This window comes from Fringilla coelebs, assembly GCF_963513975.1.
Source record: "Fringilla coelebs genome assembly, chromosome: 27".
Taxonomy (NCBI): Eukaryota; Metazoa; Chordata; class Aves; order Passeriformes; family Fringillidae; genus Fringilla; species Fringilla coelebs.
In genome coordinates, this window is record NC_140053.1 from 2,253,836 (window position 1) to 2,268,614 (window position 14,779).

General features: G+C 51.8%; 1 protein-coding gene across 2 annotated transcripts in view; it reads left to right on the top strand.

Annotated features, from left to right (window-relative positions):
* The window catches only part of CDK12 (cyclin dependent kinase 12), a 27,995-nt gene extending 13,468 nt beyond the window's left edge, over positions 1-14,527 (top strand). Inside the window, exons 6-14 of one of the 2 annotated variants that reach the window (XM_084222446.1) lie at positions 562-751; positions 1,092-1,148; positions 1,624-1,725; positions 3,454-3,531; positions 5,010-5,126; positions 5,663-5,794; positions 7,229-7,443; positions 10,079-10,519; positions 12,788-14,527. In XM_084222446.1, coding sequence (XP_084078572.1) covers positions 562-751; positions 1,092-1,148; positions 1,624-1,725; positions 3,454-3,531; positions 5,010-5,126; positions 5,663-5,794; positions 7,229-7,443; positions 10,079-10,519; positions 12,788-13,473 — 2,018 coding nt within the window. In that variant the 3' untranslated portion in view covers positions 13,474-14,527. Of the gene's footprint in view, positions 1-561; positions 752-1,091; positions 1,149-1,623; positions 1,726-3,453; positions 3,532-5,009; positions 5,127-5,662; positions 5,795-7,228; positions 7,444-10,078; positions 10,520-11,271; positions 11,891-12,787 lie in introns of those variants that run through there. The other variant, XM_084222445.1, reaches the window with a different exon arrangement.
* Positions 14,528-14,779: the final 252 nt, after the last annotated feature.

The window sequence follows — 14,779 nt, forward strand, 5'->3', positions numbered from 1 at the left end:
TTCCAGTTGGAGTGAGTTGATTGCATTCCTGCAGTCACAGGAGAGCAGTCTTAAAAATAAAAGCCTTTACAGGGTCACTTTTAACACTGATTAGTGGCAACAAACTTATTAGTAGTGTGAAAAGTTCTTTGTCCTCAGTCACTGTGGAAAAAGAGTTTTAGCATCCCACTGGCTCTTGTTTGGGACCTTCTCTTCCAGGAGACAAAAGGGAACAGCCCAAACACAAGTTCAAACCATGCATGGTAATCCCTCAACAAACTCTTGTAAGAAAATAACCAAAACATGAAGGTAAATGCCGCCAGAACTTCAGAGGAATTTATTTTGAGTGTTATTTAATTTCAGATCTCACCTTGGTGGGGCTGCTTTGTTGTTTTGGGGCTTTTTTTACCCCTTGAGGGAAAAGGACACCCAATAAGTCCAAAACAGCAAACTTAAAAAGAAAACAACTCCAGCAGAATTATGCACAACAAAGACTCTTTCAACAATTTAATCTCCTTTCATTCCTCCTCTTTTTTTGTGTCCCTCTTTTTGTTTTCAACCATTTCTGTGTTTATTATCCAGGTGCCTTTTACCTTGTGTTTGAGTACATGGACCATGACCTAATGGGGCTGCTAGAATCTGGCTTGGTACATTTCTCAGAGGACCATATCAAGTCTTTCATGAAACAGTTAATGGAGGGTCTGGATTACTGTCACAAAAAGAATTTCCTTCATCGAGACATCAAGTGCTCCAACATCTTACTGAACAACAGGTAACTGGTTGTACAAGAATCTTGGTCATAATTACAACCAAATGTCTCAATATCCACCTAAAAAAATGCTCTGGGACATTTGCCTGTTGGGAAGGTTTTGTGATAAGATGACACTGAATTATTTGTATTTCTTTGAAGCATTTGAAGTGGAGAATGAAGCCTGGCATATCCAGCAAATGTGGCTCTGTGAGGCTTTTCTGCTGCATGGGGGGGTTTCCTCACCCTTTAACTGGAGTTTAAGTAGGAGTTGGGTTCTGATGGGTCCCTGCCAGCTCAATGCATTCCATAATTCTGTGATTTAACTGTGATTTAAACCAGGGGCTGTTTTTTTGTCTTTCAGTGGGCAGATCAAACTTGCAGATTTTGGGCTCGCCCGACTCTACAGCTCAGAGGAGAGGTGAGGAAGGGAAAGGGTTTATCTGGGTGGGATGAGGTTCTTCCTTCTTAGTTATCCACACAATCCCTCACTTGGAAGTCCTGACAAATTATTTTCAGTGGTAGCATCCATCTCCAGCTGTTGGACAGATACACTCCTGGCTGGTGTTAATGACTTTTCATTAGAAGAGCAGCTCAGAAGGAGCCAAAACTTCTTCTCTGCTTGCTTTGACCTACCCTGGAGTGAGTTTTGCTCCAAGCTCAGTCACCATTCAGTGATGACAACCTGCTGAGGGTCAGGAATTTTCAGTCTTGGGTACCTACCAGTCCTGATTCTGTAAAATCCATGGTACCTCCTCGGGTTTTTTTAACTCCAGAAATGCAGACACTTGAAACACTGACAGGTGTAAGTGCAGCTGGGAAATAAAATCAAGCAATTTTTCAGGCTTCTATGGCTCTTGGGATGAGTTTTTATTTGTGTTTTTTTTGCTTTGCAGCCGTCCCTACACCAACAAAGTCATCACCTTGTGGTACCGACCCCCAGAACTGCTGCTCGGGGAGGAGCGTTACACCCCTGCCATTGATGTCTGGAGCTGTGGGTGAGTCCTGCTGCCTCCCCTGCCTCTGCTGCCAGCTCCTGAGCATCCCATGGCAGCTCCTGCTTGATTTGGGCCAGTTCCCACAGCTGGATCTGCCCCATCCATGCAGGACATTAGGAGGAGACAGGAATATTTCACAGTGCTGTGAGGGACAGGGTTGTGTCCCCTCATTAAAACCACTGAGGAAAAACTCCTAGAATCAGGTTTTCCTTGGATTTGAAATGAGAAGGGGTAAAGAACAGAATTTTCACTATTTAAAATCCATAGCAGCTGCTCCTTGATTTTTGTCAATTCCCACAGCTGGATCTGCCCCATCCTTGCAGAGTGTTAGGAGGAGACAGGAATATTTCACAGTGCTGTGAGGGACAGGAGTGTGTCCCCTCATTTCCCCACTTTGGAAAAACTCCTGGAATGAGGTTTTCCTTGGGTTTGAAATGAGAAAGTGAAAATCCTGTTCTTTACCCTATTTCAAATGCAAACCAACCTGATATTGATGTACCCTTGAGATCAAGAGGGGTGACACAGCTGTGGAGGAGTGACACATTTACCCTGTGCTGCTCACTCCTTCAGTGTGTTTTTTTAGAGAATTTTTCTCTAAACTCTTAAAGTTGCTGCTTGCCACTGATTTTTTTTTTTCAGCTAAAAGATTTTCAAGTAGATATTTCAGGTTTCAGGAAGTTTTAGTAGTACAGAAAGCCTGGGCAGTTCAGCCACAGAGGTGGAACATTTTTCCAAATGATTCAGAAGCAAAGACTGGAGGATTCCCCACAGTGTGCACTTCCCACTGGGATGTTCCAGCTAAACTTCATCAGGGTTTTATAACACAAAGACAAGTTGGGCAAACTAATAATTAATAAAATTACTGACTGTCAGGCCCAGTTGCTGCTCAGCTCCCATTCCAGCCAGGTGCCTGCATCCCCCCAGCTTCTTCTGGCACTCATTCCTGACTGAAGGAGGGATGCTGAGAGCTGCAGGAGTCACAGGTGCTCCCTCTCTCCTCTCTTTTACAAAAGCTCTGTGTGCACAAATCCAGCTCCTCTGCTTGTCCTGATAGCTTGGGCCAGCAGAGGGAAGTTGAAAATCCAAACAAAAGCTGAACCTGGAGGAAATGAGAGTTCTGGGCTCCTTTCTCTTGTCACATTGACACATCCTCCTTTCCCTGCGAAGAGTTAAACCTGTCAGGGGCTTCCTGCAGGAAGCAGCCACTTGCAGGAGGTGATTCCCAGGCCTGGGGACTCTGTACACACAGGTCACTTTGTCACTACAAGAGAAAACTAATAATTAATAAAATTACTGACTGTGAGGCCCAGTTGCTGCTCAGTTCCCATTCCAGCCAGGTGCCTGCATCCCTCTCTCTCCTCTCTTTTCCAAAAGCTCTGTGTGCACAAATCCAGCTCCTCTGCTTGTCCTGATAGCTTGGGCCAGCAGAGGGAAGTAAAAAATCCAAACAAAAGCCGAATCTGGAGGAAATGAGAGCTCTGGGCTCCTTTCTCTTGTCCCTCTTTTCCCTGCAAAGAGTTAACGTGTCAGGGGCTTCCTGCAGGAAGCAGCCACTTGCAGGAGGTGATTCCCAGGAGCCCAGGGCTGGGGACTCTGTACACACAGGTCACTTTGTCACTACAAGCCCTGATGCAAATCACTCTCCTCAGGCAAAGCACAAACGCTGCCGTGTTCAGACGCTCATCCCCAGGGTTTGCTGTCGTGACCTCTTGCTTTTCCTCCTTCCAGCTGTATCCTCGGGGAACTGTTTACAAAGAAGCCTATTTTTCAAGCCAATCTGGAACTGGCTCAGCTTGAATTAATCAGGTAAAGCTTTGCACACTCATGTCTGTGAGGGGAGGTGCTGCGAGAGCTGCTCGTGCACACAGGCAGTGAGTTAGAGGAGCCCTTGTTCTCTAACCTGCCTGGAAAAACAGGGCCAGGAATGAAAATGGGAATAATCAGGTGTCCACACCTACATCAGGTGTGTGCTTGCTGATTTATGTAGCCTCAGTAAACCTTGCTGTTTGCTGAATCCAAAAAATCACCGACCTGAATTACTTCTCACACTGAAAGTTTTAATCCTGAAAGGGTTTGGGGTGGAAGGGACCTTAAATCCCATCCAGTGCCACCCCTGCCATGGTAGGGACACCTTTCCCTGTCCCAGGGTTCTCCAACCCCTGGCCATGGACACCTCCAGGGGTATCAAGTCCACAGCTTCTCTGGACAACCTGTTCCACAGCTTCACCACCCTTATTGTAAAAATACTAAAATTTAGTGAGTTTGGAATGTTTAAAGTAAGAAAAATTATGCTTTTAAATTTTTTTAAATTGTTTTGAATGGTTTTTAAACTCAAGCTCAACATTTTCCTCTTCCTGACACCTCCTTTTTCAACATCTCATCTGAGCTGTGCCCAGCCCTGGGTTCTTCCTGCAGCAGGTTGCTTACAAAGGTGTTTTCCCTGGGCTTGGTGGCTCTGAACCTCAAGTGCTGTGTCCAGTTCTGACCCCCCAATTTAGGAGGGGCTGGAGCATGTCCAGAGGAGGCAGCGAGGCTGGTGAGGGGTCTGGAGCACAAACCCTGTGAGGAGCAGCTGAGGGAGCTGGGGGTGCTCAGCCTGGAGAAGAGGAGACTCAGGGTGCCCTCATCACTCTCACAGCTCCTGGAAGGTGCCTGTGCTCAGCTGGGCTGGGCTCTGTCTGCAGCAGCACTGACACAGCCAGAGCACACAGCCTCCAGCTGCACCAAGGGAAATGCAGGCTGGATAGCAGGAAAAGGGTTTTTACAGAAAGATTATAAAGTTCTGGAATGTTCTGCCCGGGAGGTGGTGGAGTCGCCATCCCTGGAGGTGTTGAACAAAGCCTGGATGTGGCTCTGGGTGCCAGGGCTGAGTTGAGGTGCTGGGGCTGGGTTGGACTCGATGATCTTGGAGATCTCTTCCAACCTGGTCATTCTGTTCTGCTCTTTGTGCTCACCCCACTGCCACAAGGTCATTTCCTCTGGAGTGCTCCCCAGTGACAGCAGGACAAGGGGACACAGCCTCCAGCTGTGCCAGGGGGAGTTTAGGCTGGGCATCAGGAGCAAATCCTGCACAGAAAGAGTGACTGGGCACTGGAGTGTGCTGCCAGGGAGGTGGGCACTGCCCTGGAGGGGGTGAACAAAACCTGGATGTGGCTCTGGGTGCCAGGGCTGAGTTGAGGTGTTGGGGCTGGGCTGGACTCGATGATCTTGGGGGTCTCTTCCAACCCTCTGATTCTGGAATTCTGTGAGTCCCACCTGGCTGACTGTGCTTCCCTGCTCCCCAGCCGGCTCTGTGGGAGCCCCTGCCCAGCTGTGTGGCCAGATGTGATCAAGCTGCCCTACTTCAACACTATGAAGCCCAAGAAGCAATACCGGCGGCGCCTGCGCGAGGAGTTCTCCTTGTGAGTCGGGCTGGGCTCCCTGTCCCCTCTCCCAGCACCTCTTCCACCTCCAGAGAGCTTCCCTGGGGCTCTCCTGGAAGTGTGGCATCTCCAGGGGGATGTTCTCTAGGGTTTGGCTGGGATAATCTTGTGGGAGTTGTGGCAGAGGTGCTTCTCATAAATGGCAAAATAGAGAGTGGAAATACCCTCAGCTGGTGGGGACCCACAGGGATCATCCAATGCAGCTCCTGGCCCTGCACAGACACCCCAAAAATCCCACCCTGTCCCTGAGAGTCTTGTCCAAACAGTCCTGGAGCTCTGGCAGCCTCAGGGCCATGCCCATTCCCTGAACACCCTCTGGGGGGACAAACCTTTCCCAAAACCCAGCCTGAACCTCCCAGGCACAGCTCCAGCCACTCCCCACCCCTGATGCCTGCCCTTTGAGCTACAATCAACTCTGGCTCTGTGGATTCCCCTTAGGCTGAGGTGTCCTCCTGCCACTGAGCTTTTCCAGACGTTTTCCATGATCTCATCCATGTTTCCCACTCTCCCCACAGCATTCCCTCCTCTGCCCTGGACCTGCTGGACCACATGCTGACGCTGGACCCTGGCAAACGCTGCACAGCAGAGCAGGCCCTGCACAGTGACTTCCTGAAGGACGTTGACCTCAGCAAAATGGCACCTCCTGAGTAAGTCCCAGCTGCTATCCTCCCACCATGAGCTTGGGGAAGGAGACATGGCGTTCTCTTCAGTCATAATTCTGATTTCTGGGTTGTTCTCTCGACTCTGCCCTTGTATTTGGTCATGTGGTTGAGCAAATGGCTTTTCCTGTGCTGTTGGTTTTCTGCCTGATGACAGGCTGGGTTTATAAAGCCCTGTTTAATGTTTGTAAGATGCTCTAAAGCTCTGCTGGAAGATGTGCAGGAGTAGATGTAGCACAGCCCCATCTCTGCCATGGAGAACTGCTCAGGCCTAATTAAGGCTGTGCTTTAATTGACTGCCAGAGTTGAGCAGTGTCACTCAATTTTCTCCCACTTCAATCAAGCAGATGATAAAACTATGACTGGTTTGTGTGAAAATGCAGCCACAGCTCTGGAGATTACTGTTTCCTTCAATGTTTCTCAAGGAAGGGCCTTTCTTAACAATCCCAGACTCCCAGAGCTTGGTGCCCCCACTGGTTTTGTGAGATCCCAGCACATTCAGGGATCAGATCCCAGTGCAAAGTAAATGATTCTCACACTGCCTTTGCTGGCTTTAGGACCTGCCCCTTCCTGTGATGGTCTGGCTGCAGTCAGAGATCGTGGAATCCCAGGATGGTTTGGTTGGAAGGGACCTTAAAACTCATCCAGTCCCACCCCTGCCATGGGCAGGGACATCTTTCACTGCCCAACCTGGCCTTGGACACTTCCCAGCTTCTCTGGGAAATCCATTCCTGCCCTTCAGCACCTTCACAGGGAGGAATTTCTTCCCAAAATCCCTTCCTGAGTCCATTTCTCCATCTGTAAAAGTGGAACAACATTACATGGATCTACAAAATTACATCCTGCAATGGTTTGAGTGGGAAGAGACCTTAAATCCCAGCCAGTGCCACCCCTGCCATGGGCAGGGACACCTCCCACCATCCCAGGGTGGCTCCAAACCCCATCCAAGCTGCCCTTGGCCACTCCCAGGGATCCAGGGGCAGCCACAGAGGCAACCCCATCTGTGCTAAGGGCTTCCTGAGGGTTTTGAGGATTCCTTTGGTTTCCCTGCTGGTTTCTGGACACTTCCCAGCTTCTCTGGGAAATCCATTGCAGCCCTTCAGAACCTTCACAGGGAGGAATTTCTTCCCAAAATCCCTTCCTGAGTCCATTTCTCCATCTGTAAAAGTGGAACAACATTACATGGATCTACAAAATTACATCCTGCAATGGTTTGGGTGGGAAGGGACCTTAAATCCCAGCCAGTGCCACCCCTGCCATGGGCAGGGACACCTCCCAGCATCCCAGGGTGGCTCCAAACCCCATCCAAGCTGCTCTTGGCCACTCCCAGGGATCCAGGGGCGACACAATCAGTGCTAAGGGCTTCCTGAGGGTTTTGAGGATCCCCTTGGTTTCCCTGCCATGTTTTTCCCTCCCTTGCAGCCTCCCCCACTGGCAGGATTGCCACGAGCTGTGGAGCAAGAAGCGGCGGCGGCAGCGGCAGAGCGGGATGGCCGTGGAGGAGCCTCCGGTATCAAAAGTTTCTCGGAAAGAAACTACCTCTGTTCCAAGCACAGACACTGTGAAAAACAACAGCAGTCCTGTGCCCCCCCAGCCTGCCCAGCTCAAAGCAGAGCCTGGTGCTGCAGATGCAGTAGGTCAGTGCCCACCTGGGTGTGGAGAAGGCTCCCGGTGTGTTCCCTCCCTGGGTGTGGGAGGTTTGGGTTTGGTTTTTAGCCAGTCTGGTTCTTTCACCTCTAATTCTGCAGAAAGGGCATTCCAGGCTCTTCCTGTCCTCATTTCTTTTAGGTTTTTTTTTTTTTTTCCTCTTTCTGCTGTGAAGACGCAGAAGGTTCTGTCTGGTCTTCAGAAGTCACTGATGAGCTGACTGTGAATTTGTTCCGAGCTGTGTTATTAGTTCTAAAAGAGGCTGAATGATGAAAGGAGTCGTTGAGTCACTTCAGCCAGTGGAGAAACAAATCATAGGAATCATAGGCTGGAAGGTGGAGCCATGTCTAGGGTGTGCAAATGAGCTGAAGTTTGATCTTGTTGATAAATTATATGAAGATTAGGGGTGGGAAGTGTCAGGCTGGTGGGCAAAAATGAACATTATTGCACTTTGCTGCAAAAAAGGTCATCCAGACTGGCAGGACCTGGACCTGTGCACTCTTCCAAGCAGTGACCAACCCCTCTGTGTCCAGAAAATAGTTGGAGGGGAGGAATGTGGATTTACACAAAGCTGCCCTGATTGTTCTGTAGAAGCCTTACAAAAACCCAGATATGGGCTAAGGCTTCCTTTGTGTCCAATGCTGTGCTGACAAGTAACGAGGAAGACAGTTCTTGCTCCAGGGAATGCACAATCCATGTGTTCAGTGAAACATGGCAGATGGACAAAAGGTGGTGCTTGGATTAACAAACAGCTGGGAAAAGAATGTCCCCTTCTCCATTGCCTACCAGCAAGAGAAGCTCCATTTTAAGCTGCTGAAACCAAAGCCTTGCCACCCTTATTCCCAAAAAGTTCCAGCATCGCTGTCAGTGTGAAGGGACACCCTTGTCACTTGTCATTGGGCTGTGAAGGGAGGTGATGCCACTCCCAGGGTGTATTTTAGGATAACCTGGATCCTTGCAGGTCAGGACAGAGTCCTGTGATCCCAGGCCAGCTCCCAGCAAGGAATTGCCTTCTGCTTGACCTAATTCCTTGTGCTGTGTCAGGGATCACGCCCATCCTGCATCCCAGAGAGCAGCTCAGCTCCATCCAGGGAAACCTTCCCAGTGCAGGAGGGAGTGATTTGGATCTGTGGGGATCTCAGGAGCGGCCAAACTGGGATTGCCCTGCTGGGGCTTCCATTGCCATCCTCATCCATTGCCCCCTCACCCCCCTGCCGTAGCCTGGTATCCTTGGGCTGCCCAAACCCAGCAATGGGGCAGTTAGGCTTGGCTGAGCTGATGGTGAGCAGCAGCCAGGTGTGCTGTGGTTTTGGGGGGTGCTGGGGGCAGTGCAGCAGCAGCTCTGTGGGTGCAGTGTGTGTGCAGTACCACGGGGTGCTGCTGCCGTGCCACCGCAGCGGGGGCTGCCAGCTAAATCCTCCCAAAATCCTCCTCCCGAAGCATCCCTGCCTTCCCCCAGCTTGGGGACACAGACAGGGGCTGGTCAGGTGCTGTGGGACGTGGGGAAGGGGTCTGCAGTGCTGTGGAATGTGGATTTTGGCTGTGGCATGTGGAGAAGGAGAGTTCCTGGCTATGGGATGTAGAAAAGGGGCATTCGGTGCTGCGGGGTGTGGAGACAGGAATGTTCAGTGCTGTGGGATGTGGAGAAAGAGATTTCCTGGCTATGGGATGTAGAAAAGGGGCATTCGGTGCTGTGGGGTGTGGAGACAGGAATGTTCAGTGCTGTGGGATGTGGAGAGGGGCTGTTCCTTGCTGTGGGACATGGAAAAGGGGTGTTCAGTGCTGTGGGACATGGAAAAGGGGTGCTCAGTGCTGTGGGACATGGAAAAGGGGTGCTCAGTGCTGTGGGACATGGAAAAGGTCTGTTCCTTGCTGTGGGACATGGAAAAGGGGTGCTCAGTGCTGTGGGACATGGAAAAAGGATGTTCCTTGCTGTGGGACATGCAGAAGGGGTGTTCAGTGCTGGGGGATGTGGGGAGCAGGTGTTCCTGGCTCCTTGCTGTCACATGTGGATCTGGGACATGGAGAAGGGATGTTCCTGGCTATGGCATGTGAAGAAGGGGTATTTATTGCTGTGGGATGTAGATCATGGCTCTGGGACATGGGGAAGTGGTGTTCCTTGCTGTGGGACATGGAAAAGGGGTGTTCATTGCTGGGTGATGTGAATCATGGCTGTGGGATGTGGGAAACAGGTGTTCCTGGCTCTGGGATGTGGATCATGGCTCTGGGATGTGGATCATGGCTGTGGGGTGTGGAGAAGGGCTGTTCCTGGCTCTGGGATGTGAGGAAGGGCTCTTCCTGCTTGTGGGGTGTGGGTGAGGGCTGTTCATGGGGCTGGGATGTGGATTGTGGCTCTGGGACATGGGGAAGGGCCGTTCCTGTCTGTGGGATGTGGGGAAGGGCCGTTCCTGTCTGTGGGATGTGGGGAAGGGCCGCTCCTGGCTCTGGGATGTGGGGAAGGGCTGCTACTGGCTCTGGGATGTGGGGAAGGGCTGCTCCTGGCTCTGGGATGTGGGGAAGGGCTGCTCCTGGCTCTGGGATGTGGGGAAGGGCTGTTCATCACCACGTGCAATACCACAATCCCACCCCTCACCTCCCCTCCGCCGCTCCCCGTGTGTCCCGCAGGCCTGGGCGACATCACCCAGCAGCTGAACCAGAGCGAGCTGGCCGTGCTCCTGAACCTGCTGCAGAGCCAGACCGACCTGAGCGTGCCCCAGATGGCCCAGCTGCTCAACGTCCACTCCAACCCCGAGATGCAGCAGCAGCTGGAGGCTCTCAACCAGTCCATCACGGCCCTGACCGAGGCCACGGCGCAGCACCACGAGCCCCCGGCGGCGGCGGCAGAGGAAGCCGTGGAGGAGCCGCCTGCGGAGGTGCCCGAGGAGCAGCAGACTCCGGAGGCAGCCAGCGCTCAGGGAGACATGCAGAACGTGCTGGCCGTTCTGCTGAGTCAGCTGATGAAGAGCCAGGAGCCTGGGATAACCCTGGAGGAGAGCAACGGGGAGAAGAGCAGCGAGCAGCGGGGGTCCAGGAAAACCCCGACGAGGCATCCCGAGGAGAGCACAGGTAAATGAGAAACACACCTGGTGGGAGCAGTGAGAGCATCCCAGAGAGTGCTGCTGGTTGAGCTGCAGCCAGGAATGAGGGCTTGGAGTGTTGGGAGAGAGGCTGGGAGGAGGGAAGGGGGTAGGATGTGGTTGGACATCAGGAGGAAAGACCCCGACTCCCTTCCCTGCGGTAAGTGCTGGACTGCTCAGGAGGTTGAACAGCTCTAAACAGCCCAAACAGGCAAATATTACCCCAAAATCCATGAGTGCTCCACTGTGAGGGTGCCAGTGAAGGTGAATTGGAGGTTTTGGGGTTTGCCCAAAAATGCAAGGGAAGTTTGGAGGGTCAGTTCTTCCTCAACCCCCCCAGCAAGCAGTTTGCACAGCCAGGGAGGTTTTTTGCACAGGATGCTGCTGCACCTCTGCATTTTTTCCCAGGTCTTTTTCACCATCCCCTCCCTGCCCTCTTAAGAAAAAGAAAGAAATAAATAACCCTGCAGAGATGATTTTAAAGAGCTGAAATAGTGGTGAGTGCTGAAGGGAGGGATAGTGGCAGCTGTGTGGGTAAAACCTGAGCATCCACGAGTGCCTGGTTCTACCTGGAGCTGATTTTTGAGCCTTAAAACTCAGCAGCTCCTGAAGCTGAACCAAACGAGTTTAAAACCCCCTGCTTGTGTCAGTGAGCTCTCGGATTTCCTTTCCAAAGGTGAGTGTAAATGTCTCCATGTCTTTTTTTTTTTTTTGTTTCTGTTGATTTTTTGAATTTATTAGCAACAGCCTGTGACGACCTCACCAAATTGTAGAAGCGCCTCCTGAGTTTGTCTCAGACTCTCCGGGGAGCCTGTTTTGGCCCGATCCCACCTCCTGCAATGTAGCTGAACGTGCTGTGTTCTCGTGCCTTCAACACCCGCCCACCACGAGCCAGTTGTGATCGTGCTTTTTTTTTTCTTTTTTTTTTTTTTTCTCCTCCTTTTTTTTTTTTTTTTCTTTTTTTTTGTTGTTGTTGCCCTAGTCCTGGAAGATAACTAGGTTACTGTAGAGCAGATGGAATTCGATGCCGTTGTTCTCTGTTGATAATTCTTTGGAATGATTTGCTGTCCCCCAGATCAGCTTGGCTTTACAAATTTTACCTGAAGATTGTTTTTGGGGTTTTATTTTTTTTGTTGTTGTTTTGTTTTTTTTTTCCCGTTGTTGTTTTATTTTTCTGGATTTCAATACAATCTAGTTTTCAAAGTGGACTGACGGATACGGGTGGAGGGGTGGTCCTGGAAGACTACTGGTTTTCACAATAAAGTTTGACCTTTTTAATAACCAGTTTTGCCAATGATTTGAGGATCTGATTCCAACAAGGTGTCCGTGGGCTCTGCCATCGCCAGTAATTCCTTCCCCCGTGGGCGAGGGAGAGGAGGCAGCTCAGGTGTGTTGCTCCAGAAGGAGGCAGGGCTGGTTTTGGGAGTGGAGCAGGTGGTGTCCCCTCCCTGCCATGGTGTCACCTGCCGTGGTGGTGTCACCTGCCTCGGGGGGGGTCGGTGCTCTGCTCCCTCTGCCATCTCCCAGCCAGGCCCCTTTGTGCTTCCTCGGCCTCACGGGCTGGCACAGAGCAGGGGGGGCTGGGGGTGATGGAGCTTTCTTCTTCCAGAAGGCAAACAAATCCTGATTTGGGAGCAAATCAGGGCTGAAGGGGCCGGGGGGAGGAAGCAGAAGGCTTTTCTCATGCTCAGGACAGTCTGCTCGTGCAAATATTCGGGGGCGAGCTTGTTTTGGACTCTGTTTTCAAGGTCGGGCAGCGGGGCTGGGGTGGCTGGGAGGGGGCAGGATCGGGTGCCCCGCTGCCCTCGGGGTGCTGAGGGGACACTCGGAGCTGGCACTGGCGTGCTGGGCTCGGGTTTGTGTTTGTGCGAGGCAGCGCATCCCGGCCACGCTGCCCCGGAGCCGAGCCGGGCGGTGCCGCGTCCCTCGGGCAGCGGGGGGAGCGCGGGCTGGCGTGTGGCTCCACATCTGCCTCCTGCTCGGAATTAGCCTTTGATCCGGCTGCGGGAATTCCCTGCACGGGTGCCCAGGTGTTAGGACAGCTGTTGCCGGCGAGTTGGGTGCGCGGGGGCCGGGGCGAAAGCGTTAATGAACATTGTTAATGAACGTTGATCTCCCAGCCAGCGTTCAAACTCTCCCTCCGCCTCTTCCCAGAGCATCCCAGAGCGGGCGGCCTCGGCAGGGATCGGTTTGATTTGCTTAGAAATGTCTTTGTGTCTGTTTGAAACGGTGTTTAAAAGAAGTCACCCTTCCACAGCGTGTCCTCCTGGCATTGTCCCACCAGAGAAGAGACCCCCCGAGCCCCCCGGACCGCCGCCGCCTCCTCCCGTGGCCGAAGGGGATCTCTCCGGAGTAGCCCAGGAGTTGAACCCGGCCGTGACGGCTGCGCTGCTCCAGCTCCTTTCCCAGCCCGACCCGGAGCCGCTCGGCCACGCCACGCAGGAGCCACCGGGCCCGGACTACGGCCGCTCCCAGCCCGCCAGGACTTACAGCACCGACAGCTCCGAGGGGGGATTCGGTGCCGAGGAGCTCAATCCGGGCCAGACTCTGCTAGAACCTTCTTCTGCCCAACCCCTGGGGAAAAGCAGGACCTTCTTGGGCTCCGTGAGCCACCTCGGGGAGAGCAGCAACTACCAGGGCACGGGCTCGGTGCAGTTCCCGGGGGACCAGGACCTGCGCTTCGCCAGAGTCCCCGTCGGCATCCACTCGCTCGGGCAATCCTTCAGCAAATCCGAGGGGAGCAACAACAACGCGCTGGTACACCCAGAGGCCAAAATGCAGAGTTACAGCGAGCTGGGGCCGGGAACGGCCGGTTCCAGTGGGGCAGGAACAGGTCACAGCTGGGGTGCCCCAACCCAGGCGCCGTCTTCCTACGGGAAGACATTCCGAGGGCCTGGCCGAGTGCCTCCACGGGGGGGCCGGGGCCGGGGGGTTCCCTACTGAGATTCCTGGGATCCCCCCCTTGCCTCTCCTCCTTTAGCCACAGGACTTGATTTTTTTTTTTTTAAATTTTTAATTTTTTAAATTTTTTTTTTTTTGGCCAGAGCAAGGTCTCGTCCGCATTTCAGCTGCTGCAGAACTCCCCGGGCATCCCTCCCTCTCTCAGGAGATACCAGAGGGTCCCCACTGGCCTCCCCTGCTTGGTTAGTGACAAAAATAATCCCAACCCCGCAGCAAACTGAGCCAGGAAAGGGGGGGATTGATGGAAAAGTAGGAATGGAAGGAAGAAGGGATTTAAAAAATGATCTTACCCCAAGCTGGGCACTGGAGTTTGCCGGTGGGTCAGGGAGGGCTGGGGGGAGGCTGCTTCCCAAAGCGGTTTTGTTTTTGTTGTTGTTGTTTTGTTGGTTTGTTTTCCCCGTTTCCGTAAGAAAAAAAGAACAAATGAGAAGGGGAATTTATCGATGCAGAGGCACCTGGATGGGTTATCCCAGCAGTGGGGACCTGGGATGTGATGCTGGTTGTGTTTGATTTATCTGATGTTGCTTTCTTTCCATAAAGCATCCAGTTTTCCCTCTGCTCCAAGGCCAGTCCTGTCCCCTGTGACAGCAGCCTTAGTACATTGATTTTTGGGAAGGGTCTCTGGGTGTTGGATCCCTCCTGCTGTAACTTCGCAGTGGGAATTGTCTTTTTCTTTTTTTAATTTTTTGTCTTTTGTTTTAATTTTTTTTTTTTAAGAGCTGAGGAGAACACCTCCCTGAAAACCAGGGATTTCTGCTATTTGTAACTTTCAGAACCCTTCAAGAATTAAAAAAAAAAAGGAAACAAAAATCCCAACATCTGGTGGGATTTGCCACCAGATGGGAGTGATTTGTCCCCGGAATCCTGGGCCAGTGCCGCCCATCCTGCCGAGGTCGGTCACATCTCAGCCCTTTGAGGTTTTCCAGGTGTTCCTGTGTCATTTCCATGAGCATATTTCTATTTTTGTTGTTGTCAAGGAAGTATTTACGATGGATTTTCTCCTCCCACAGACCCTTGCGCTGTTCATTTCAATGAGACTTAAAAAGAGATGAATAAAACAAAGGTACCTATTATCAGCTTTTTTTTTTTTTCCCAAGTAGACCTTTCCTATGGAAAACATTTAATTTTAGAGCCAACAGTTCTGGAGTGTTAAAGGGGAGGGGAATTTTGGGGTGGGCCGAGAGACCTTCTTGCTACTAACAGGATTTAATTTCTTTTTTATACAGAGAGATAAATTTAAATAAATGCACCTGAATAGGTGATGCTTCTCCACCTGGGGAGATCCTGC